The sequence below is a fragment of the Bactrocera tryoni genome, chromosome 5 (assembly GCF_016617805.1).
Source record: "Bactrocera tryoni isolate S06 chromosome 5, CSIRO_BtryS06_freeze2, whole genome shotgun sequence".
Classification (NCBI taxonomy): Eukaryota; Metazoa; Arthropoda; class Insecta; order Diptera; family Tephritidae; genus Bactrocera; species Bactrocera tryoni.
This window is the reverse complement of record NC_052503.1, coordinates 46,687,116-46,713,880: the sequence shown is the minus strand read 5'-3', so window position 1 is coordinate 46,713,880 and position 26,765 is coordinate 46,687,116. Positions and strand designations below refer to the sequence as shown.

The 26,765-nt window shown below is 36.4% G+C and overlaps 2 protein-coding genes across 5 annotated transcripts in view; both read right to left on the bottom strand.

Annotated features, from left to right (window-relative positions):
- LOC120776988 (GTPase-activating protein) overlaps window positions 1–9,674 on the bottom strand; it is a 35,610-nt gene extending 25,936 nt beyond the window's left edge. Inside the window, exons 1-2 of one of the 2 annotated variants that reach the window (XM_040108086.1) lie at window positions 9,521–9,674; window positions 7,457–7,814 (exon numbers count right to left, since the gene is read on the bottom strand). In XM_040108086.1, the coding sequence (XP_039964020.1) occupies window positions 7,457–7,586 (130 nt within the window). In that variant the 5' untranslated portion in view covers window positions 7,587–7,814; window positions 9,521–9,674. The remainder of the gene's footprint in view (window positions 1–7,456; window positions 7,815–9,520) is intronic. The other variant, XM_040108087.1, reaches the window with a different exon arrangement.
- Window positions 9,675–20,206: 10,532 nt separating this feature from the next.
- Window positions 20,207–26,765, bottom strand: part of LOC120777444 (adenylyl cyclase 78C) — a 38,905-nt gene continuing 32,346 nt past the window's right edge. For all 3 annotated transcript variants that reach the window (XM_040108756.1, XM_040108757.1, XM_040108758.1), the window contains 5 exons: window positions 26,454–26,634; window positions 22,808–23,211; window positions 22,491–22,719; window positions 22,177–22,322; window positions 20,207–22,090 (listed from right to left, as the gene is read on the bottom strand). In XM_040108756.1, coding sequence (XP_039964690.1) covers window positions 21,977–22,090; window positions 22,177–22,322; window positions 22,491–22,719; window positions 22,808–23,211; window positions 26,454–26,634 — 1,074 coding nt within the window. In that variant the 3' untranslated portion in view covers window positions 20,207–21,976. The remainder of the gene's footprint in view (window positions 22,091–22,176; window positions 22,323–22,490; window positions 22,720–22,807; window positions 23,212–26,453; window positions 26,635–26,765) is intronic.

The following is a 26,765-nucleotide window of genomic DNA, read 5'->3' as shown; positions in this document are numbered from 1 at the left end:
TCAAATGAAAATATACAAACCATGGTGCGGAAAAAATAACTTATGGTATACAGAAAGATACAAAACGATATGCACGACGAAAACACCGGCCCTTCTTAGAAATCTGTAGTGCAAATTTTGGTTGGATACAATTGTTAAGTAGAACGAAAAAAATATGTAAACTAATATATTAAAAAAAAAACACATACATATGTATGTATAAACTTCATTTGCGCAACTTCGTTTTAAATAAAATAAAACGACTACTTTCGGCTGTTAAGGGGTCTGGGTATCGAAAATAATTTCAGCAATTAGGACTTTTAAGGCTTTCATAAAAGTTGACGAAAGTTGTCGGGCCAATGTATATACATACATTTCAATAAATTGATGACCGTTCTATAAGCAGAGTAAGACTACATAGTAAAGAGACCCAGCATTCATTATTGGTTTGGTGTGGTTTGTGGGCTGGTGGAATCATCTGTCCATATTTCTTCAAAAATTATGCCGGTAAGAACGCAATCGTCAATGGCGATCATTATCGCGCCACGATAACCGTCTTCTTGATGCCTGGAATTGAAGCTCCTCATTTAGGTGACATTTGCTTTCAACGACCCAGATAATTTCACGTTTTGGGCCGGTCGATTTGACAATAAGATCGTACGATATCACACTCTTGGACTTTTTCCTGTCGGGATACGTAAAGTTTAAGTCTAGGTGGACAGTCCCGCTTCGATTAAGGCCTTGGATCAAAACGAGAAAACATCACGCGTGCCATCCGGCAGTTACCGGTCGAAATACTCGAACGAGTCATCGAAAATTGGACTCAAAGGAGAGACCATCTGAGACGTAGCCGCGGTCAACATTTGGATGAGATAATATTAAAAAAAATAAATGCCAAAGAATGTTCTTTCGAATGATAATAAACATTTCCCATTAAATTTGAAGTTTATGTGTTATTTCTTTAAAAAATTAAGGAACCTCGAAATGAATCACCCTATAGAACTGAACCTACTGTTTGAGTAAGACATTAACATTTTGAAATGTAATATTGCATAACCAGATTGACCTTAATCAATTGGTCGTTTTCCCGATAAGATGAACCGAACCGTAAAAGTTCATAAATACATTGAAAGAAATGTCAGATAATTGGTAAAGTTTATTTTTATCGTCAGTGTTTTGTTTAACCAACCACTAAAATTACAATAACAAAACTACAGCAGTAACAACATCCAAAATTCTTCGCTTCAAACAGTAAGTAGCCAACAATAAAATTAAATATATGCCGTTTGCCATTACCAATTTGGTGTGCTACAATAAAAACAACCAAGCTAGTGCTGATGACAAGCTTGAAGCAACGATTCAACTGGTCAGACAAAACCACAATGAAATTATAAAGGACAGTGGCCGCAATTAAAATAGTTGCTTCTGGTGGCTGCTGCTTGTTTTGAGCTTTTAATTAATTACCTTTTAGAGTAAATTGAGCTTTTACCACTTTACGCTTGCTTCTGTGCATGCTAAGGCTAGCAATAAGTAAAAACATTTACAGTATATATATTTGATGTGGTTTTAGTTTTTTTTTTTCTTAAACATTTGATGTAATTTTTTATCGTTACTGTTTAAAGTTACGCTAAATGCGTACTGCAGACAAAACAAAAAAAAGTACAATCTTAGAAAAGCATAGAAAAACACTGAAAACATTGAAATTATGATCATAGCAGCAACAATGACAAGCGTCAACAAGTCATTTCATATCAAACTCTAATAGTTGGGTGGTTTGACGCACGCACTTGCGTCTGCATGTGTTGAAATCTTGCTTGGGTATTATGACGCGCTAGATAACAAGCCGCAAACTTACAACTGCAAACAACTGTGTTGCCCACAATTAGTGTTGTTGCCAACAAAGACACCTCAACCGCGGCTGTGTGGTCTGCTCTCCTGTGGTCGATTTGATATGAACGCGACTAAGCTGGTACACCGTTGACGGTTAAGCCCTTTTTTGCGGTCATATGAGACACATAACCATGACTTGTAAGTTTAAGAGCACTTGAAGGCGTGAATGCGTTGAAATCGAGCACGAGATGCGTCGGTTGGGGACGCAATAAATTCGTCATACAATACTTGACAACAGCAACGTGACAATAAATAAAATAAAAAAATAAATAAGTTCAAATCTACTTTGTAGTCGCTCCATTGCGCTACTGACCAAATTTGCCTCCTGCTCCGTCAGCATTGAATGTTTACAAATGTGTGTTGCCTGTGTACACTATTGGCTTGACGTCCACAATTGGCTGCCCGCATGACTAATTGTGTCAACATTATTGTATTGAACGGCATTATTTTTTTTTTGTAAAAATCAAAGTGACTCATATGATTTCAGCCAGGGTATTTTGACGTTTTTAAATTAATCAAGTTTTCCTATTATCCTAAGATTTATTTTAATGTATTACATGTAAGTATGCATGTATGTATGTATGTCGTAGAGGCAACGAGTTAAAATTAGTTACTATTGCGATAAGACGTCTACATTTTGGTTGTAGGACGTACAAGATTAAACACGATAGCAAAATGAAAAAGAGCCAGAGCACTAAAAAATAATACAATATAACACTTTAAACGCCGGGAAACGTGCTGGCGGGCGGAATACGATAGGATAAGAATATTTATGTATGTACATACATATATAAAATGTATGTAGGTAATAAATATAAATATTTGCGTTGCAAATTACCTTTGAAATAAATATTTATTGGCATAAGATAGCATATATTTTTGACTGCTAAATGGAAAATTACAATTATAATATCGCAATTACAGAAATTTTCGCTAAATTTTGTCAAAATAAATTTTTTACTATTAAAAATTTTAAATAATGAAATTTCCGCCAAATAACACAGATGGTTTGTTTTTTAACTTGAGTGATTTGTTCAAATTTTGAAGCAAATTTTAGGGATGACCTAATTGGAAGTACAGTCCATTTTATTTCTACAGAAGCTCTAATTTCTCTATATCAATAAGTTTTTGGAAAGACTCACTAAAATGTTTGCCGATATTCTAACCTCATTCCATTAGCATGAAATAATATGCATATGTTCATATGAATGTATGTACATATGTATATTTGCAAATACCGCTTGATTATTTCGCCACATAATTTATGGTTGATTCTGCATAATCACATTACTTTTACTTTTGCATATGGTATACTTTCGATTTTTTTTATTCTAAAATATGGAAATTTTTGGTTTTGCTCAGGAATGTTTTTGTTTTTAATTCCAAAGAACCAAACAGTAATGTATTAAATATTTGTTTGAATCATGCTTTTTCATACGAAAATTGTGATAAAAATGTTATTAAAAATTCCCCTATGTATGAATTTCCAAGAGATTTAATTTAATAAAGAATAATTCTGGGTAGATCGCTTCAGTGCTCTTTGTAGTAGTTAAATATTAAAATAAATTTATTTAATTTTAGCAGTTTTTGCCAACCTATTTATCGTTATGACTTCAAAGCATAATAAAAGTACAGAAAATTGTAGTTCAGTCTTGCATATGTACATACATACACATGAATATATTTTATTCTGCACTGGGGACCAAGAAATGTGTACAGATAAGAAAACAGGTAATGCTGCCAGCCAATAAGACGGCAACTAGGGCGATGAGACAGGAAGCTCAACAAAAAAAAAAAAAAAAAACAACATGGAACATATGTAGGATACATATTTATGAATTTACACAGGCAAATGTATGTATATACAGCGATGGCAAAAAGCTTGACGGAGCGTGCAAAAACCTAAGCTATAGCTTGTCGGCATTAAAAGTCTAAAGACGATATACATAGTTGCATATATGGCACACTACATATATACATACATGTGTACATAAGTACACGTTTAATTTCTTAGTCTTTTTTATGCCTGGCTACTTATTTGCTACGTTTTGATGCGTTTGTTGTGGTTCTGTCATACGTGAAAAATTCATATGATGAGAAACGGAAATCAAAAGTTGAAAGTAACAAAGTGCGACTTTGCATAAAATTATGGGGTTGAATAACAAAGAAAAGAAATTCATTTGTGTATACATATGTAGGTATTTAATACACGCATATAGACTTATAAAAAGCTTATTGTTACAAATATGATAGACGAACTGGCAGCTAAGCGAACTTATAGTTTATCAAGGCAAGCTCTATTACCAACCGTGTAGTAGAAATAAGTAATAATCTTATTTGCGAAGATGGGTGTGGTGCGGTTAGTAAAGCAGGCGCGTTTGCCATTTATGTATGTATACGAACTGTTATTATGTTGAATGTGAATGAGTTATACCGAGTGACAAATAAAGCTTATAGTGAGAGCAACATATAGTATAATTAAAGATATTATATATATGTACATATTTTTAAATGGTATAATTTTGCTTTAAAAATTTTCCTAAAATGAATAGTTTTGGACAGAGAAATAGCATACTTTGAGTAAGAATAAAACGACGCTTATTATTAATATAAACACAAAACAAAATTTCATTCTTTCATTAGCATAGCATACATTGAGGAATAAGAAACTTATGTACAAAAAAATGAAAATATTTTTTCAATAGTTCTTTTTAAAACAATTATTAAGTTTCTAAATGCATATTTTGGTCTTATGTTTGTAGAAATAGCATAGTAAGTCGCTTCTGCGGAATTTAAGAAAATTTAAGAGAAATGCTTTAAGTGTTATTGCTTTTAAACACTCCCAACGTTAAAATTTTGTAGTTTCATAGCTCCAACGTACTATTTTTTAAATTTTGACGTCCTTTTCTAAATATTCTTTAACAAAGTTCAGCCGTGCTCATATTTTTCTTTTAATTTATTACAATTTCACAGTTTTTTTGTGTAATACAACATAAATAAAAACACGATACAAAATCTATATTCAATACGACAAAACAATGGCGACTCAAAGATAAAAAAAAAATTATTTTTAATAAAATGAAAGAAAAACTTAGTATTTTGTGGCCATTACTCTTATTGAAATCGCCGCGTCATTGATGCTGTAAGGTTATCCATTTAGGTTTGGGGTATATTCCCTCGTTGGAAAAACTGATCAGCATTTGTCACATTACTGGGATAAATTTTTTTTTACAATGTCCCATTTATTTTCCATGGGGTTAAGGTGTGGGGATTGTGGGGGTCGCTCCATTACATCCACTTTATTTCGTTGTCCTGATGGATGACCTACTTAAGGGGCATTTCCCTTAACATATGACATCACTTCTTACAAATGAACAGTTTTCCACGCAATTCGACCAGACATCCAAAAAGCAATTCAAAGCAAAAATTGGAATTGAACGGGAAAAAAGCGAGGACTTCGCTGTTAAACTCCTACTTATCCAGAATAGACCTCCGACATATCAAACATACATATGTACATATGTATGTACTGCGTGCAACGAGTCTCCGCATGACACTGGCCACCTCTTTGCATGCCCCACCAAACCCTCATCACACACTCGTTTCGTTTTGGTCCGACCTCGTCGAAAATGCACGTTTCTTGGGCCTCCCGGTAGATGACGTCGACGACAAACTAGATAATCCTTATCATTCTAATACCATGTTCAGACCGAAAATTTAAAAGATTAGATTACATTTAAGCATTTTATAACCCAACAGTGTTCTCACTGCCGTTAGAAAGATCAAAAAATAGCTGTTATTGTCATTCAAGAATTCACATCGCTTAATATTTATCAAAAGAAAAGATTGTCATATAGTATTTTCAAATAAAAGCCGTCTTTTTTTTAAATATTTTCCACATATTAGAAATAATGGATGCATTTTTCATTTGTTAAGTCGATTTTCAGATGAAATTAGATTCTTTGCTTTAAAAAAAATTTGTTTGTTTACATTTTTTTCCCTTTGTAGTGTCTAAATCAGCTGTGATAATGTAACAGATTTCCAGTGCTGACAAGTAGATTGCGCAAAATCAGAGTCGCACAGAGAGATTTAGCGTGGATCAGTTTCAAATCATTTCAATGAAGTGATTTGGAACTGTCATTTTTGTATGGCGAAATCTTGATAAATTTTTAAGATTAGTGGTATAATCCATTCAACAGCCGAAATCGTGTGATTAAGTGTCGGTCTGAACATGGTATAACGGGGATTAGATATCCGTTAAAACAAATGTTTTGTCCGATACTGTTTATAAAATTTTAGAAAAAACTTTAATTACGGTTGCAACGAAGCTAGGTTTAAAATATTATTTACAAGAACTTACATAATTCAGTTTGTAGCATATAGCAATGCTATAATGATCCGATCTGCACAATTTCTGGACTGAAAACAGCTAACACTAACTAATTCGTCTGTACTCATTTCTTTTTAATCAACGAAACTTATATATGGAATTAAAGTTAACATTGCACTAATTAATACAAAAGTCTGTTGTAGCATAAACTAAATATTATTAATCTGGTCAACTAAAGTTCCACATTTATAACATTTTAACCACGAATAAAGAATTTATATTCCAAATCAAAGCCAAACAGATCTCCAAAATATGAATTGGGCTTTCTTTCAATTACAGATTAAACAAATACCTGTAAAATATGTCGAAAAGGCCTACTCTTAATCGCGTTCAATTCACCTACCTACTTGCCGGATCAGCGCTGTGCGTTCACTTTACCATAACATTCCGTCCATTCATGAAACCCACATATAAAATGATAACAACACCAACCACACAAGTGTTCACAAACACATACTCAACTTCAGGCAGTAGCCCTGCGCAATTTCAGCGCATGAACAGAAAATTCATTCATAAAGGGACGTAGAGGGAAATATAAAAGCACCAAGCAAACAGATATAGCACTTCTGTGTCGGCAGCTGGTAAAAAGCAGCTGCATTTGTATAGGCATTCATTGTTGTTCCAGTTTCAACGCGTTTTCAATCAACACCATACCAAATGTCACAAAAACAGCGTGTGTGTGGGCATGTGTGAAGGAAATCAACAAATGGGAATTCAACGCAAGAGAAAAAGAAATAAATATATATGTGATATACCGACACAGTTTATATCTTATTCATTTATAGCTATGATGTTATTCAAATCTTGAATATTTTGTCAGTATTTTACACTCAAACTTCACCGCCAAATTCGGTATATATACATGCTACCATTGTTTATGAGGTAAAACACACTTACAATACACTTTTTAATTAATTTAGTTGCAGAAAATATGAAAATAATTTATAAAATCCAGCATGAGATTGCATTTTACACAATAATCATTGTTTTAAGCTAGAAAGTGAACGACAAAACGCACAAACCCACACATACACGAATAACGCGCATCATTAGCGAACAGCAACAACATTCCAATGCACACACGAAATCCCACCAAAAACCCCATGTAAATGCTAATATTTTACAAGGGTGAGAACAACCGAAATCGAATCGCACTTTTTCTTATAATTAAATAGTAATTTGCACTAATTTACATACCAATTTTCACTTTTAATTGCTCTTCAATTCGTACTTCGCGTGTATTATCGGCCATGTTGGATCCATAACTAATGCTTGTATGTTCCATACTGTGGTCGTCTCTTTCCTCGTATTTCTTTTTCAGATGCATTTCGTTAATTCTCCAGTTCCGTACAATATCGTGTTCGTTACACGAGGGAAATTTCACTACACTTTAGTGCGTCAGTGTTGCCGTTGTCTTTTATTTATTTAATGCATTAATAACACGAGCGGATAGCACAATTTGTTGAAATAAGCGATATAATTTGATTTAAAACATTTGAATTAAAATAACTGCTCGTTGCTTTCTTGGTCCACATTACTTGCGGACACTTTTTATCTGAAATTTAACAAATCACATAGGTTAGCATAATAAAAAAAAAATGTTTAAAAGCCATTATAATTTATAACAACGCAAAATTTTCATAAAATTTTTTTAACACAATCTTCGTAGCAATAGTTCCACATTTTACTACAACACAGTTTTTTTTTTTAATATCAGCACCGGTTTAACAATTCCGATGTGGGATGTTTTTATGAAACACAACTTTTAATTGCATAAAAATTGTATATCACAAATAGTTTTAAATAAACATATGTATATTTTAATTTTTTCACTTTAGTTTTAGTTCATAATTATTTCGTAACGTTTTTGGAAACTGTTCAAAACAAATCCATTCATTGGAAAATTATTTTATTTTTAATAATATTTTTTTATTTTTAATATTTTTATGGGAATTTTTCTCAAATTATTTTAGCATAAATTTCCTGCCCGCCAATCGTCTGCACCTCACTGTGCACAAGAATCCAATTAGTATGAAACAGTTTGGAAATGAAATCAATCTATGGACAGGTGAGAAATTAGCGCCTGCCTCAAAGACGAAAAGTTGGAATTGAAGAGGAAATCCTTTTTACCGATTACAGCAAAGTGCAGAAAGACTTTCTGTGACACTTAAAGTTAACAGAGCTCTGTAGAATTTTCTGTTAAACGCCTGCAAATGTTTTCAGAAATCTCTTCATATATTTTTTGTTGTCCAACCAGAAACCGCACTTTGGCAAGAGTGAGAGGGCGCATTAACGAGTTCGTCATGCTTGTTTGCATAGATACTACACGAGCACATTGGTAATCGGGGTGCGTCACAGAGGAAATGGGAAATTTGAGTTCATTCATAAAAATCTGCTTTGGTTTTGCTCAGGTTTTTGGGATGATATTTCATGTACATACAAATACATGTATGTATGTATCTGCTTATGCATATTGCGTGCACAAGCAAGCGTGTACATACATACATATGTCGGTATATAAATAAATACGTGTTGTACATGTGAACGTGGGTATTTGCTGCTGGTATTTTCGGCACTTCGGAAATTGTGCGTAGTCGTTGCCGTCGCTCCAGCTATCTATGGTGTTTTGTTGTAGCCGTTGTCATTAGCTGTGCATATATGTAAGTACATATACATGCATACATATGTACATACGTATTATGTACTCATTATGTATATGTATGTATATATTTGCATTTTGCCAAAGAAGTCAAATTTGTGAATGAACTGACTTAAAGCCGTAATGGTGTGCAATGTCATTGATCGGTATTTTGGGCAGAAAATTAGCGGGTTTGGAAAGTACATTTGCCATAAAATTGCGTAGGTCATAAGGCTCAATCGCAAATAGTTTTGATTATTCTTATCTCAATACATATGTATGTACGCATATAAAATTATATTTTTTCTTTTTTCGGCATCTTTTTTTTATTTGCACTTCATTGGCGAGTCACGGTTTAATTAGTTTCTATCACTTTGTATACATTTATTTCGGACAATTTGGAAATACTTAAACGAGTATTGCTCCAATTGATTTGTTTATTCATTAGCGTATATATCGGTGTAATATATTTTATGTATTCAATAACTAAATTCGTATCTTTTTTAGCGAATTATTAAACTTTTCATTCGAAGAAATTCGATTTTGTCAATAAAAAAATATCACTTCCGGTGTCTGCAGTGTGGTCTACTTTTCACATAGAACCAGAAAATACACATACGTACAAGCAAAACGACGAAATCGGAGTCGGCGGGGAACTTTGCTGCTGCACAAGTTTCATTCAACCGCAAAACGTACACCCGCAGTAAAAAAGCAGCTAATACAAGTGTGCACAAGAATTACGAGCTGCGACACTACCGAGTGAACAACCAATGCGATGGACGATTTCTTTGCTACTATTTTTCGTTTACGACCACTGTAAAGCGAGTTGAAGTTGATTGCCGAACAACAAGAACAGCTTTGTTGTTGTCTGCAAGCAAGCAGAGTTGACTGTGTTGCTCTGTACAGGGTTGCAGTATTACCTTGGAATTGAAATTACTTGTAATGCAACCCTGCTTTTCTATAACACAGTGTATGTACTATGAAACAAACAAGAGCTCTCTGTTTTTACACTCTCCTCTGTGTTTTTTCGTAACATGTTACATTAGGTATAATAGTTTTGTACACCTAATACCATGTTCAGACCGAAAATTTAAAAGATTAGATTACATTTAAGCATTTTATAACCCAACAATGTTCTCACTGCCGTTAGAAAGATCAAAAACAGCTGTTATTGTCATTCAAGAATTCACATCGCTTAATATTTATCACAAGGAAAGATTGTCATATAGTATTTTCAAATAAAAGCCGTCTTTTTTTTAATATTTTCCACATAATAGAAATAATGGATGCATTTTTTCATTTGTTAAGTCGATTTTCAGGTGAAATTGGATTCATTGCTTTAAAAGAAAATTTGTTTGTTTACATTTTTCCCCTTTGTAGTGTCTAAATCAGCTGTGATAATGTAACAGATTTCCAGTGCTGACAAGTAGATTGCGCAAAATCAGAGAGATTTAGCGTGGATCAGTTTGAATTCTTTTCAATGAAGTGATTTGGAACTCTCATTTTTGTATGGCGAAATCTTGATAAATTTTTAAGATTAGTGGAATAATCCATTCTACAGCCGAAATCGTGTGATTAAGTGTCGGTCTGAACATGGTATAAGGCTTGTTTGTAACACCTAAAGCTAATGGCGATAGATATGGAGTTATATATGTACGTAGGTAGGCTTTTATATATCAGGATTTGGAAACACTAGTGTTGCAATCTGAAACTCACAGTATTATAGTTTGACATTTTTGATGGTATGCACACTCAGAACGTTAGCACATTTGAGTGTTATTTGTGTTATTTACAGTAACTTAAAATATTATTCTCTTTACAAGTGAAATTAAATCTCGAAAATTCTGGAAAAACTGGACATGTCGTTACCATACCACTGGAACAGCGTAGAACAGTAAATTCTGAGTGATATACAATCAATTGTTTGCCAGTTGTCTTTCAAGAATTCAGGAAAACCAACCGCCGAAGACGGATCCCTCTTCACTACGATAATGCACATATAGACTGACATTAACTACGAGGTCAACGTTTATCGACTCATGAGAAGACGGTTGATGCGTTCAGAACGCATGTTTTGGAGATACCTAAATCAGAGTGCCAAAAGTGCTTCGGCAATTGGTTCAAACGCATGCAAAAGTGTGTAGATCTTAATGAGGAATATTTTGAAGAGCAATTAACTGATTTTCGAGGATTAAAATTTGTTTTTGTGCGCGAATCCCGAAATATAAAAGGCAACCTACGTATACATAAATGATGAAGGCGACAAAACGAGTGATCCGAGTGACTGTCTGTCGGTGCAAGCGATAACTTGAGTAAAAATTAAGTTATTAATAGATTAGATGGATAGCAAGGAACACCTATGGACCTAACATCTTTTTAAATTGGGCGTGGCCCCTCCCCCTAAATGGTTAAATATACATATCTTTTAAACTCCACCTAACTCCAACTCCTAACTCCACTAAACTCGCTGGGAATAAGTCTTTCTACCATTTTTTCATATACTGTGAAAACGGGTAAAATTATATAATTATCACGTCCATACCGCATAGAACGGTTTTGTCGAAAACAAAATAAAAGTGCAACACCTCATTGAATAATTGCGCTATGAACATTAAGTTTATCAATCAAGATGATACGAAAAATGTTTATAGGAGCAGGTGTAAAAATGGGCAAGATGGATGTAGCAGCGTCCACCTTTAAGTTATGTCCCATATCTCAGGAACTGCTTGACCAATTTCGAACAATAAGGTTATCTATGATAAACTTTTCCATCTCACACTGGTACCACGCCTACTTATCTTGATAAGATATAAGAGATTTGTATACTTTACAGTATACAAAACAAACATCAATGAAGTTATTTCAATATACTACAAATTTGAAGGATCCGGACACCACAGTGCATATGACCGAATATTAATCGAAAATATCACACGATCTTGTTGACCAATCGACCGGCTCAAAACATGAAAATTTATCTGCTCACCGAAGTGTTCTCTCATGACAAATGATGCCGAGTTTACAAGCTTCAATTTCAGGCATCAAATAGTCGGTTATCATGGCGCGATAACGGTCGCCAATGACGGTTACATTCTCACTTGCATCATTTTTGAAGAAATATGGACCTATGATTCTAACGGCCCACAAGCCACACCAAATCGTTGCTTTTTCAGGATGAAATGTCCGCTCTTGAATCTGCTTGCTCATTGTCCCAAATGCGGAAATTTTGCTTGTTTACATACCCATTCAGCCAGAAATGGGTCTCATCGCTAAACAAAATTTGGCTCGAAAAACCCGAATTTTATTGTAACTTTTCAAGAGCACTTAGAGCAAAGCGATGTCGCTTGGGAAGGTCCAGCGGCTTCAGTTCTTCTCTTCTGAAAAACTGAGACACTAATTCGTGTATATACAGACAAACGGACAAGTCCGTCAAACTTGGATCTCAGACGTTTTAATATAGCCTGTTTAGTGTATAAACGTACCAATTATTATATAAAGTAGATTCCAGGGTGGGTACGAAAAGAATTTTCGGTAGTAAGATTGGAGTATACAACTCTTTTCTCGATAATCGCAATGAATATTAGACACATATCTCTCTTCAATCATATATCACGCATGTGGACCCAAAGTTCGCTTACGCAAAAATATACATTATATAAACCATACATATTAATATGTTCGTACATGTGCATGCACTTGTTTATGGATCTCAATTCCTAATATTTACATTATAAAATCCATCGGGAACACACGCAGCCAGCGGTAAGTTGCCACCTTCCGGTCAAGTGCTGTCAATAATATGCGGCAAGTAAATAAATACGTCCAAGTACTTTGTACCCTCGTCGTGTACGCGGGCGGAGGCGGAGTTCTGCGAGTGGCTGAGTTACGAGGTGATTGAAATGTGTGCGGGTATGTTTTTAACTACCTACACACAAACGTATGTACAAGTAGCGCCACCGCCAATCACTCGAATGCCACAAAGACCACATCATTTCTGACGGTGGCGCAACACCAGAACACACACCTAGCCACAAACGTTCAGAACAGCAAGAACACGACAAATGGCAACGACAAATCACGGCTGCTGCGGTATCACGCGTGGCATCAATGGGCAGCGCGGTGTAATGAGTGTAACTGGCAAACCAAATTGTATTGATGCTGATTGACAAATGATGTGGTCCATATTGACGATGCAGCAACATGCTAATGATGTTTTTAACTTCAATACCACCGATCTGATTGCCCATTACACAGTACATATTCACTTTGCTTGCTGCGCCGTTCGACCGTTAGCGTTCGCCTACTGACGCCAATACAATTTATGAATGAAATTGTAAACTTGCCTTTGCTTGTTGCTGACGGGCGTATTGTTGCGCTGTAGTTGTACAGCTGCTTGGCTAGCAACATGCCACACCAGAGTAATTAAATATAAATAAAACCGATGTGTTGCGCATAGAAACGCACATACATATGTACGTACACACGTCATTCGGTCGGATGTGCGAGTGTAAAGACGAGCTGCCGCGAAGACGTGGGAGTTGAGGAAGTGAAAAGTCACCATGTGGAAATGTAAATGGAAATGAGAAAGAATTTAGAGTAAACCCGCAGCTGTGTATGTACATATGTGTGTTTGTTGATTTGTAGGCACCTATGTAGCTGCTTGTGCCGCCAGTCAGTTGTTGTTTAAGTGGCTCAACAGATGAATGGACGCATAGTGGGCAACATGCTTCGCTGTAGTTTGGTGTCGCACAAGTGGTCGGCATGCGAGCTGGAATGAGTGAATGGCAGACAGTTTTGTTAGGTGCAAGTGCGGTGTGGCACTACTTGGCACCGCACGCCGAGAGATCAGTGCAGCGGATTACAGTGTTCAATAATGCTATGAACAAAAAGTTTAATTTACAAATAAGGTTTTATTTTTAGAAGCTTTGCATTTCCTGAAATAAAGCAGAAAACAGATTGTTGCTAAAATATTGGAATTTGCTCTTTTAGGTTCTATGTTTTCAGTTTCCGAATCCTACAGTCGGTTTAGAGTTTATTGTCTTTTCGCAATTCGGCGTCAATTGGAAATTCTAGGTGTTGCGAGGTGCTTATCCGCCTAGCCTTCCAAACGAAGTGGAGGTCTCCTCTTTTTCTGATTCCCCCGGCGGGTACTGCATCGAATACTCTCACAGCTGGAGGGTTTTCGACCATTCGGACGACATGACCTAGCCAGCCTAGCCATTATCTCTTAATTCGCTAAACTATGTCAATGTCGTCGTACATACATCTCGTACAGCTCATCGTTCCATGGACTGCGGTATTCGCAAATGACCATAAATCTTCCGCAGAACCCTTTTCTCGAAAACACGTTACGCCGACTCATCACATGTTGTTATTGTCCATGCCTCTGCTCTGTATAGCAGAACTTGTAGAATTTGGTCTTTGTTCGTCGAGAGAGGGCTTTGCTTCACACTCAGTCCGTAGTAGCACCTGTTGGCAAGAGTTATTCGGCTTTGGTTTTTGAGGCTGACGTTGTTGTTGGTGTTAATGCTGGTTCCAAGATTAACAAAATTATCTACGATTTAGAAGTCATGACTGTCAACAGTGGGAGCCAAGTTGCGAGTGAGACTACTGTTTGTTTTATGACAGGAGATATTTCCATTTGCTTCGCTTCTTTATCAAACCTGGAGAAAGCAGAACTACCGGCGCGGTTGTTATGGCAAATGATATCGATGTCTCGGCCTACGCCATCAGTAGTACACTCTTGTTGAAGATTGTACTTTCTCTATTCAGATTTGCAACTCAAATCATTTTCTCCAGCAGCAGATTGAAGAAGTCGACAAATAGGGAGTCGCCTAGCCTGAAACCTCGTTTGGTATCGAACGGCTCGGAGAAGTCCTTCCCGATCCAGACTGAGCTTCTGGTGTTGCTCAACGTCAGTTTACACAACCGCATTAGTTTTGCGAGGATACCAAATTCAGACATAGCGGCAGCTCCTTTTCGGGCTGTCAAAAGCAGCTTTGAATTTAACGAAGAGGTGGTGTGTGTCTACACTAGTTTACAATAGTTTTGCGTCTATGATGTTAAAGACTGTTTCTTGCTAATTTTGGGTTGCTAAAACCGAAAATGATAGTAACAATTTCCTGTGTTGTAGTCAAGGGGTGTAGATGTCAAATCATGTATATAAACGGCCAATCGCAGAAGGAAACACTGAAGCCGAAACTATTTGTATTCCTTTGAAGTAATAAAGATAACCACAAAGTTTTACAGAAATAATCCAGCTATGCTTTTTGTCAGAAAAGATATTTCCATTATTCCGAATAAAGTCTCATTTTAGTTCAACATGGTATTCTTTTAGATCGATGCATGTGCCTCAGCGATGCTCCAATTTCTTTGGCTCGTCTGACAATCCGATCAGAGATCTGAAAAGTAGGCAGAATACTTCGCCAAATGGGACCGTTTTTTCTGCAGTTAGGCGTCGAATCGGCTCACAGTTCTTTTACAGGTAGCTGATGAAGATCACACCTTCTGAATCCTAGAAAACACTGGCCATCGCCTTTTTCGAGCCAGATTCAAATCTGTTTCGACAGATTTTTGGTCTTTAGTATGCACCAGTGTGCCCATGTTTTGCCGACGGTCACGAAACGATGCACAAAACACTTCGGATCGCGCTTATGCAGCGTTAAACACTGGTGCGAAGTGGTATGACGGTAGCTCAAAACTGCTTGTCTAAATCGACTAAAATTTTGACAAGAGGCGATTACTTACGATAGTGATCTCTTCGGGCGGTGAATAAAAGAACTTAACGGACCGCCCTTGTGGCTTTACTTGACTTGTTCTTTTTAGAATATAACAGATTATATAGTGACGTCGAAAACTATGTATTTATTTTTTATTTCGGAACATTTTAAGAGGTACAATTTTGTAGATGCTTTGATCTACTTTACACTTAGTTTAGCATCATTACAGCCTTGATTAAGGCATCCTGAAGCTGACTCACTCAAATATTTGTCATCGACTTTCATTGCTGGCAGATGGTCCACAGGTGTTTTTGTCGTGCTCTTAACACGAATGAAAAATATCGGAGGAAGTAAAATTTCCCCAATAATTATTTTCAACCCACTAAATATTATATATGTATGTATTTCTATTCTGTAGATACTGATTTCACAATAAAATGAAATTATCAACAATTTGCTTGCCCACTGTTTTCATTCGCTGCTGTTTCAAGCTGGTCAACGCCGCCGCTGGTAGTGACTATTTTTAAGTTATTCTTTCACAATTGTCTGTTTAAATTTCTTCAAGTAAATCATTATACGAATTGAGGGTACGACTTTTCCTATTTATTTTCCACGAACTCGACATGTGGCGTGAAAATGTTCCGGTCTTCGCTTTTTGTTGCTGCCTTTTGTTTTTATCATTGCGTATGCCAGCAGTCCGGTAGTTGAGCAGTCCACCAGCCACAAAGCCTCAGTCATCGCAACCATCAACGCAGCGAAACGTAACGAACGTGGGAAGCACCAAATTGATTGTTTGGTAGGTGAACTAAGGGACAGACAAGCAACAATTCGGTGCATCGCGCTATTACCGCATCGCCACGATTCCGCGCCGCAATACACATGCCCTTACATACATTACAACACACACACACATGTCCACATGTGTTTATGTATCATCGACTTAAGACAAATGTTCAGCTATTTCCAACCTTTGTACGCATGTTTGCCGTAAATTTTTAGTGGTGGTTGCATTTAAATGAGTCTTTATATTTTACGACGGTGTATTCTCAATAATTTATTTAATTTGTATTCAGTTTCATTATGGGTTGGACGACAAAACATGTGTATGTATGCGGTTGCTTAGGCAGTCTCTGTGGTTGGTTGCATCTTCAAGCAGTTGGTAAGGTAGTGGAGACACCTTGCTCGATTGCCGCGACTTCGTTCAAACCATTTCATTCATACTACACTAATGACTTTGACCCGCTGTGCGCGAGTTTTGATGACAGATGCCGACTTGTTGTGAGAGTTGTAAATAGTAATCAAAGAAAAATTATGCCGTTGTAGTAGGAAGCAAATTTACATGCACAAGTAATCAGACAAATATTAAAAATTGCTTTCATATTTTGTATGAACATACATATGTACATATGTATGTATGTATATTAAGGGGTTACACTACTGGATTTATAAAAAAAAAATCAAATTCTCTTCATTTTTTAATTACAGTGTGTTAAAAAAAGGATTTTCCTTTGCGTGATTCATTCGCAAAAAAATGTTTCTAGTTTTTTCGACTCACTCCGTCACTCCGTGCCGTGAAATAAGAAAATTTAGTGTCCAGAAAAAGGCATTTTTTGAAGCAGCCTTTTTAGCGAAGCATCCAGCTGGTCTCACAGGGACTATGAAATAAGTAAGGAAGAGCTAAGTTCGGGTATAACCAAACATTTTGTATACTTGCAATTGGCAAGGAACAGAACCTGGGGAAACCCTTTAGATGTTGCCAAATTTTATGGAACATGTCAGTAGGTTCAGAGATAATGGTTTTCTATTAAATGTGGTCGGCGCCACGCCTATGCTCTTATTTTGAGCCTGTACGTGCCTGCGAGTTTTGGTTATTGTATCTTAAGTGATTAAGGAGTTATAGTATGTATATTAAACCACTACAGCAACCATATTTGTCTAAAGAAAATGTTATAAGAACTCCTACAGATAGTGTGAAAATGGATGAAATCGAATGATAACCTCACCCCCTCCCCATATAAACATACTGTTAAAATTTTGTAAAAGCGCGATAAATCTGTAACTAAAGACGCCAGAGATATTAAATTTTACCCCCGAGATGGTATGAGAAGGCTTTAAGGGAGCTGGAATCAAAATTGGACGATGGGTGTGTTACCGCCCTTCTTTAGGTGAAATCACATATCTCGGGACTTGATCCACCGATTTCAACAAAATTCTGTATACTACAGTACGAAAATGGGCGAAATCGGATTACAACCACGCATACTTTTCGTATAACACAATTTTAAATTTCATCATTTTTTTAGTGTACAATTCAAGAAGCTATTAATTTAACGAGATAAATCCTTGCACGAATAATGCCCTGGAATTATTTCACCTTATGATCAAAAATTGTTCAAATCTAACCACAACAGTTCAAGCTCCTAGGTACCGAACATGTGGACCGCAGTTCCTATAGTTGACTTTTTAGCGAAAATATCGGTAATCGTATATTGATTAAGGTATATAATTGAAATTTGAAGAGAATCTCTTCTTGAGAATAGTAGCCTATTTGTTAAAAATAGGTTAAAGCGAACGAATGCGTCTCTTAACCGTCATATGCCGACTTTATACCACATATATATCGGCCAATATTTGGATTATCTTAATAAAATAGAGAGGTTGTGTTTTCGTAATAACGGTGCATCATTGTGTTTACAATGATAAAATCGGGTGAAAACTTGCTTTAGACCCCATATAACTAACAAGCCTTATGTACCTGAAGGTATTACCTCGGCTTAAATGCTTGCATGTTGCAAGAGTATGAAATGTTTGGTTATATCCGAACTTAACCCTTCCTTACTTGTTTTCCTAAGTGTAAACGGCTTCGAAATCTTTAAACGTGTTTTTCATGAAATCCAGTGTTCACTTCGATCATTCATGTTCATCTATTGTAAATTGTAAATTATACATATTTTGGTTTTTGTATTTGAGACCTCAATATTCGAAGGCCTTCCTTGAGATCGGCTCGGTATTATGCGATTTCGTAAGGTTTCCAAATGAATCGAGGATTATTAAAGTACATCGAATTCCGCAAACGTACTTTTTTTTTTATTAAATAAAATGATTTGTCAAAAAAAACCTAATCTGAGTCACCTTTTTCAGTTTCTCATGATACTTCGGCCATCAGCTATTTATTTATTTAGCAATGTCATGAATGATGAACAATGATTTTTATGTAACTTTCGGATCGCTCAATGACAAAATCCTAAATCTTATGAACATCAAGATCTTTCAACTAGAAACTGTATTTCAACTAAAAAACAATAAGTTACTTTTATTTTAATTAATATAGGAATTGGCAAAACTGAACGATTTCAGAAAAAGGTTATTCCTCAATGCTATTATTTGGATAAAACTTGTATGACCGAATTTTCGAAATTACACATTTTTAGAACAACACAAATGACCCTATTATATTTACATAATTGCAACATGTTGCTACAGAGTATAATAGTTTGGTTCACCCAATGGTTGTACGTATCACCAAAAATTAAGCGAGATAGTTATAGGGCTATATATATAAATGATCAGGAAGACGAGAAAAGTTGAAGAAATGGAAGGTGAAAGATCGCTTATCTCTACAGGTGTAAGATCGACCTTTATATCATTTATATTCCAATTAACTGTTAACATTTTATTAATTAAGAATTGTTAATTGAGAAGTTAGATACTTTGCAATTCCAAAAGTCTTTCGTTAGCAACTAGAAAGTTTCCGCTAAGCAAAAACTTTAAACACAGGGCCATCTACTATACAATGAAATAACATCAACATAATAAAACATCAAACGACATTATACATTTGTTTAAGTATTTTATTTAAAGCTAACGACTAGACGAACAGTAATAGTTTAAAAATTGATAAAATTACATTTCTTCTTACACATTCATAAATATATGTATATATATTTCAACTGTACATACGTACATGGTTATATTTCTCTAAGTTCAGCATATTTGTACACATAATAAGAAAGTCTATGCGAAAAATTCGGAATACCTATTTTTAAGCGTCCTGGCAGAAAGTGAACATTCTATTTTACCACAGTTTTTTACAAGTCAAAAGAACTTTTTGAAGCGGTCAGAACCAAACAACCCGTGTACTAACATAATCAAAATCTATTCGTCAAACAATTGCGCCCCAATTCATCTTAAAAAAACTTATCTTTAACTCAATCAGATGTTGTAATAGTTTCACATTATATCGTATTACACGTTCATTATAATATTTGCATCTTCATGATGAATTCATCCTTTGATTATTGATGTTACAAACTTTCAAGTGTTGTCCTAGGATAATCTTCATTCTTGGAGACTGATTTTAATTTTTATACTCTGAATGGGTTACGTTTTTTCTTGTTTTCGTTAAAGTTGAAATTAGAAAAAATATCAAGAAAAGAATCTGTAACTATTTGATAAATAAAGTTTCCAATGCAGGCGTCCGTTAGAATTTTTAGAAACTTTTTGAAAAATTCCCATACTTAATTATACTGTGAGCAAAAAATAGTAAAACTTCTTAATTTAAATTTCACGCGAAAACCTTTTTGTCGAAATATTTTTTTCTTGGTTGTGACTGTCAGTGACATCTATGTCAAATGTCACATCAAAATAATCATTAGAGCTTAGTATACTCTTATTTTTCTGAAGTACACAAAGTGCATTCAGCGCTTTTTACTATGAGTAAAATTATTCCACAAAGATGATCCATTAAATTTTAAGTGCGGAATTAAATTTCTGATGCCCAAAGGTACAGAATGTTGGAAAAGGCCTTAGTTGATAATTCTTTGTCTAGAGCAAGTGGTTTTGATTGGTACAAATGGTCAAAGAGGGACGAAACGCGTTGCAAACGAACCTCGCACAGGACCGCCATCAACATAACGTCAACAAAATAAAGGAATTGATGCTTGAGACTCGATGATTAACAGTCAGCGTTCTTACTTGTATTGTTCATATATCGAAAGGATCAGTGAAAACCATTTTGAAAGATCATTTCAGCGTAAGAAAAGTAAAATCACAATTTTGCGAAAAACAGCGCCGCGCGATGAGTCTTCGATCTATGTTTACGACTCGGAAACAGATAATCAATTGGCCGAATATGGTGGCAGAGTTGAGCCGACTCCGAAAAACACGTTAAATGCGGTCAAAAATCAAGGTCATGTTGCCAGTCTTCTACGATTATAGAGGTGTAGTGTACTCTGAATGCCATCCTGCCGGCCAAATTGTCAACAAGGAACACTATTTGAGAGTTATGCGTCGTTTGCCCGAAGCTATTCGTAACAAGAGGAATTATGGGCCGACAATCGTTAATTTTTGCACCGTCGCAAACTGAATTGATTTTTCGAGACTTTTTAGCCAAATTTTTCATCAATATCGAGCCGCAACCACCTTATACGCCTGATTTAGCTCCGTGTGACATCTGGTTATTCACCAAACTCAAACGAGCCCTCCCGGGAACTGGTTTTACTCAATTGAAGGTATGTGCTATATGTTTTTTGAGGAGTAAATTAGGAATTTTAAAATTATAAACAAAGTCTCACTATTTTTTGCCTACAACATTATATATGTATAAAGGAATATATCGTGAAACCAAATTTTTTTTTTATTGGAGAGTGTTGTATGTAGTGTTCTCTGTTTTTTGAAATGGCCGATATAACGTTTTCAAATACAAATTTTCAACAAAATTTCTCAGCATTTGTAACATTAGACTTAAAAAAGGCTCACATAAGAAATATAAGCCGTTCAGAGTCGGCGTAGAACTATAAGGCTGTTCTTGGCTAAAAATCTAACCAAAGTTGAACGCAAGTTATATGTATGTACATACGTATCTTATATATGCATACAAATATGCTTACTTTATGCGGTCCTTTGCTATCTTAGTTTCTAGGTTTTGTTTTTATTTTTTTTGTAAATTTCTTAATATTCTTGTCATAAATTTAAAATAAAGCTAAATCTTTTCACATTCACATTTGCCATAAGTAATTGAATTGCTGATAATTAAGTACGTAAATGATTCGTCGAATACATACGCTTTTATCTATTCAATAGTCTAACTAACTTAAAAAATGCTTCAAAAATAAATGCACTTTTCGCTTAATTGAAATCAGTTTACATGCAGGGCCTCACCGTGGTGTTTGTGTCTTTACTTTTGACATACAAATATATTCTACATAAATATACACATACATATATATACTCTCAAATATGTCTAAACTAGAAATTGCTTAATAGTAACAATAAATAAGTTCATTATGTAAGTACTAAGTAATTAAAATTGTGGTTGTTGTTGTTCATGCACAGGGCAGCTTAGACCCAATTACGCATAGGCTATAAAGCATCGTTATGACTTTTGGACAGCGTCGTTTCGATCTGATCGATGCGTCGGAAGGACGATATATAGGAGTTACTGGTCTGTGTTACTATCGAGTTGTTGGACGAGCTCTGCAAAGTGAAAAAAGACGACAAAATGAACACCGGATTAGTGAAATTCTTATCGCATTGCATGAGGAGCGTTCAAAAAAGTCAACCTTCTTTTGTCGATAGGAGCGACCACGCACTCGTGTTGTATTCCGCCTCACCGGATTGTTGGTGGTAGACTTTTGCGATAGGCGCACCGAACTGAAGGTACTACCACGTCGACCACGTCGTATTTGCGGTGAGGGAGTGCCAGTCGCTGCAAATCCATTGAAAGCGGTAAAAATAGAACCAATGGTATATTTACATAACGTTACACATATGCATGTACTATTTACATGCATGTATATATATAAAATTATCTAAGTACATATGTATGTTTGTATGTATGTGATAATAAATCCACACATCTGTTATGTTGACTTACGTGTGCCTGCAATAGTCGTGCTACGTTTCGATGCTTGCAACATGCCGAAAACCACGGCGCTGAATGAACCGTGATGCGATATCTGCCGTTGTAAGTTGGGCGCCTGCGATAAGGGCACACCCGCTGGCAGCCGCACCGGTGATGATAATTGACTTTCACTGGCGCCTTTAGGATGCACAAAGTACGTGACCATTAGGCCTTTACCCTTCACGTTAATCTCGCCGCGTTTCTAAACACGGAATGTGAAAATATAGAGAGAAGGAAATTTGTATGTAAATAAAAAAAAAAGACTTGCATAAGCTATTACGAGTACTAACCACACAAGTATATCCCTTGGCCTTTAGCAATTCCGAAGTTTTAGTCGGCACTTGTATGCGCCAATTCTCGCCGGTGGAGTCCATACGTGAGGCCACGTTCACCGTATTGCCCCAAATATCGTAGACAGGCTTGCGCGCACCAATCACACCGCTTACCAGCGGTCCGCTGCAGATGCCTACGCGCAGCTGAAAATTGTTGAATGCTTCCTTGTTGATCTCTTCTAGTTTTTGCTTCATAGCAAACGCAAATTCCACCAGGTCACAAACGCTGTCTTCCGCTGTTTCGCCGCGCGCGTGTAGATGTGCTGAATTCAGACCGGAAGCAGCCATGTATGTGGCGCCAACCGTTTTGATTTTCTCGATGGAGGCGAAGCGCGGTTCCTCCAAAAGTTCATCGAAGTCACCTGTATATTAAAGAATTTTTTTTAAATAAGTATAGCGAATTTTTGGCAATTTATATTTTGAGATGAATCAGATTTGTGCGTTGGGTTTGGCACCCGTAAATGAAAAGAACGCAACAGCCCCTTTTGAGAACGACCACTGCAAACGTATTAAGCATTACGACTTAAGGGCATGTATCTGAAATGTCCGGTCCCCTTAATTTGAAGGTGGCGCTGTTCAACTGGTTGATCTCCTTGTAAGAGTAAAGGCTGACATCGCCGCCGTCCAAGGAGTGCAATGGATGGGACAGGGACCACGACCACAAATAGGTCCTTGTGGCATTTACAACAGTAACCATATAAAGGAACGTAAATTCGGTGTGAGATTCGTGGTCCGTCGGCGAGTCCTGGCAATTACCCCAGTGGATGAACGTCTAGCCACAATCTGCATCAATACGAAATACTCTAACATATCGCTGATTTGCGCCCACGCCCCGATGGACGAGAAGGATGATATGTCCAAAATCGTGTGTACAAGGAAGGTATCTTTGGCACAACGGTCGGTAAATTCAGCCTTCATGATTTAACATCCCCAAATGAATTGAGGGGCTTCACCTCGACCCGAAAAATGGTTATATGTAGCACTAGATTCCAGCATAAGAAAATTCATCAAGCTATCTAGCTGTCTCCGGATCGAAGTCGGTCTTGTTGTGATAGACGAAGACATGTCTCCAATGTTTTAGATGTGTGTATACTCCGAGGTCCTAGTAATGACTTGGGTCACACACAGCCACACAGCCAAACACAAGGAAGGTTCGACGTCAAGAAGCTGCAATCACAACAGACACCTCAACGATTTTATATTCGAATTGCAACTCGGTAAAAGAGAACTGTGGGTTGGCATTCCAAGCCCCTGCAAACAAAACTATTGGTTTTCAGAAAAGCAAAAGAATAGCTGGTGCAATGAGGAGTGCCGTGTGGCAGTGGAGAAAAAACATGTTGCCTAGTTACCTCGCAACGCTGCAATCGACCAAAACACGTGGGGGATGAGATAGACGATTAGAATTTAGGTGTGCTCTGCCCAATCCACAAAAAAATTTTCGAGAGAAAGGTTCTGCAGAGGATTCATGGTCCTTTGCGAACTGGCAACGGCGCGTATCGCAATCGATAGAACAATGAGCTGACATTGACATAGTTCAGAGACTAGTTAAGAGACTGCGGCTACGCTAAAGTATTCGATGCAGTTCCCGCCGGAGGAAGCAGAGGAAGAGGAAGCCCTCCACTCCGTTGAAAATATTTGGTGGAGGAGGACCTTTGAATCTCCAATTGGCGCTAAACAGGGAAAAAGAAGAAAGACTAGACGAGACTTTTGTTAACTCGGCTATAGTCGCGTAAGCGGTGTCAACTCCAATAAAGAAGACATAGCAAAAATTAAATATCTCTCAGCCAAATGTGAATTTTTTTCTTATATTTCTATTCTTGAATTAACTTAAATTTCTCAAAGAAGCAGGCGAAAAAATTAAGGAACCCTCAATCTGATCTACAAGGTGCTTTCCAAAGTAAACAGGACCTTTTGAATCATGCGCCCCCTGGTGGCGCCATCTATATGTCGACCGGTGCGTAAGAATCTGCTATCTTTGTCGATTGTCCAGTGAGAATTTCATGACATTTCATTAATTGGAAGTGAAGTTATTGCGTTTTAAGTGTCAGTATGTTTGTGTTATCGGTGCGAAAATGAGCTTCGGACAAAGAGCCAACATTAAATTTTGTTTTAAAATTGGTAAAACTTTTACCGAACGTTTCAACTGATGAAACAAGCTTATGGCGATGATTGCCTATCCCGTAGCAGAGTGCACGAGTGATTTCAATGTTTTCAAAGTGGTCGTGAGAACATAAATGACGATCAACGTGTGGGCCAATCAAAATCCGTGATCACCGGTAATCCCATCGAAACTGTGCGTGAATTCATAAAAAATCAGCCGAAATCATCATTGAAATTTATGGAAATGGAATTGCACTTCTTCAAAGCATCGATTTATCGCATTTTGACCGAACAGTTGGGCTTACGAAAGGTGTGTGCACGGTTTGCTCCGCACAAATTGACTGACGACCAAACATTGTTCAGAATCCAACATTTAAAGGACATCATTGTGACCGATTATTTGACCAAAAATACCATTTTAACCATTAACCACTCCCCGTTTTCACCTGATATGGCACCGGTCGACTTCTTCCTTTTTGAAAAAATGCATTTACCCATGAAAGAAAAGCGTTAAGCAGACGTAGAGGCCATACGAAAGGCTTGCACCGGCACACTGGCGCCCATACCGGCCAACGAGCTAAAACACTCGTTAGACATGCTTTTGGACCGTGCAAAAAGCTGTATTGAAGCAGAAGAAGGCTATTTTGAATTAAATAAATTGATTTTGCCGAAAAAAACCATTTGTTCTTTTTTTTTTTTAAGTCCTGTTTACTTTGGAATGCACTTTGTAAACATGGCTGAAAAGTCATCTGCTGTTGGAAGTTCGCGTCACAAAAAAAAAAACCTTTATCCTTGGCTTTTTGTAGTAACTGTAACTATAATATTGTCCAAGTTTCATTACATTTGATTCTATTGTTCTCAAGTTATTGCATTCAAAACAGGGCATGGGGGAATTTTAAGATTTATTAAAAAGTTGTTTCTTGACGGGCGAAGCATTGTTGATGCGAAAACTAGCTTGAAAAGTATAACTGAAAATATGCACCAGAGTATTCAATGGTCAAAAACTGGTTTTCTAAGTTTCGTCAAGAAAATTAAGACGCAATGTTGCGCTTTCACCAAGGCAACGCTCTTGGCCATTCAACTTGTGACCCGACAGCTAAATGGAAAATTAAGCTAGAAATAAGTCTCAGTAAAACATAATGACGCTTGGTGACAATTTCATTCTTTCCCAGACTCTAAAAGTAGAGCCCGCTCAAATTAGAAGGTTAAAATCAAGGAGGCCTATTTGAAAGAAACTCAAAATTCACACTATCGATATCGATCGGTATGAAAACAAAACCGTTAGAACAGATGGAAATGAACCCGTAATGCAAATGCGGCTTTAAAAAGGGTCAATTACGTGTTTCGATAATTACGTCTTCCTGTTAATTATGGAAGCTGTCAAATTGCATGCATCACCCCCATTTGTCGGATTAGCAGAAAAGTTTAATTTTAGAAAACTAATACATGATCTCTAAAAGAACGTTAAAAACTAACAATATATGTATTTGCAAATGCCACTTACATATAATTTCATTCAAGATTCGTATGCATGCTTTTCCGTTATCGATGTCCTCCGAGTAGAAATCCTGAAAGTTGGGTATGGAAGCAAACATAACACCACATAATGAATGATTTTTCGAATATAATTCATCCGTGTGCTCATCGGAGAGATAATAGGCAGCTACATGATGGGGCAGAATGTTCTGAAAATAAAAATGCCAATAAGCAGACATTCTATTAAATTTTTTGCGATTTCCACTTGACAAAACAAAGTTTGTCGAGTGATTTCTGTGTCAAATGATGCCTAAGAAAAATAAAAATAATCATATATTCA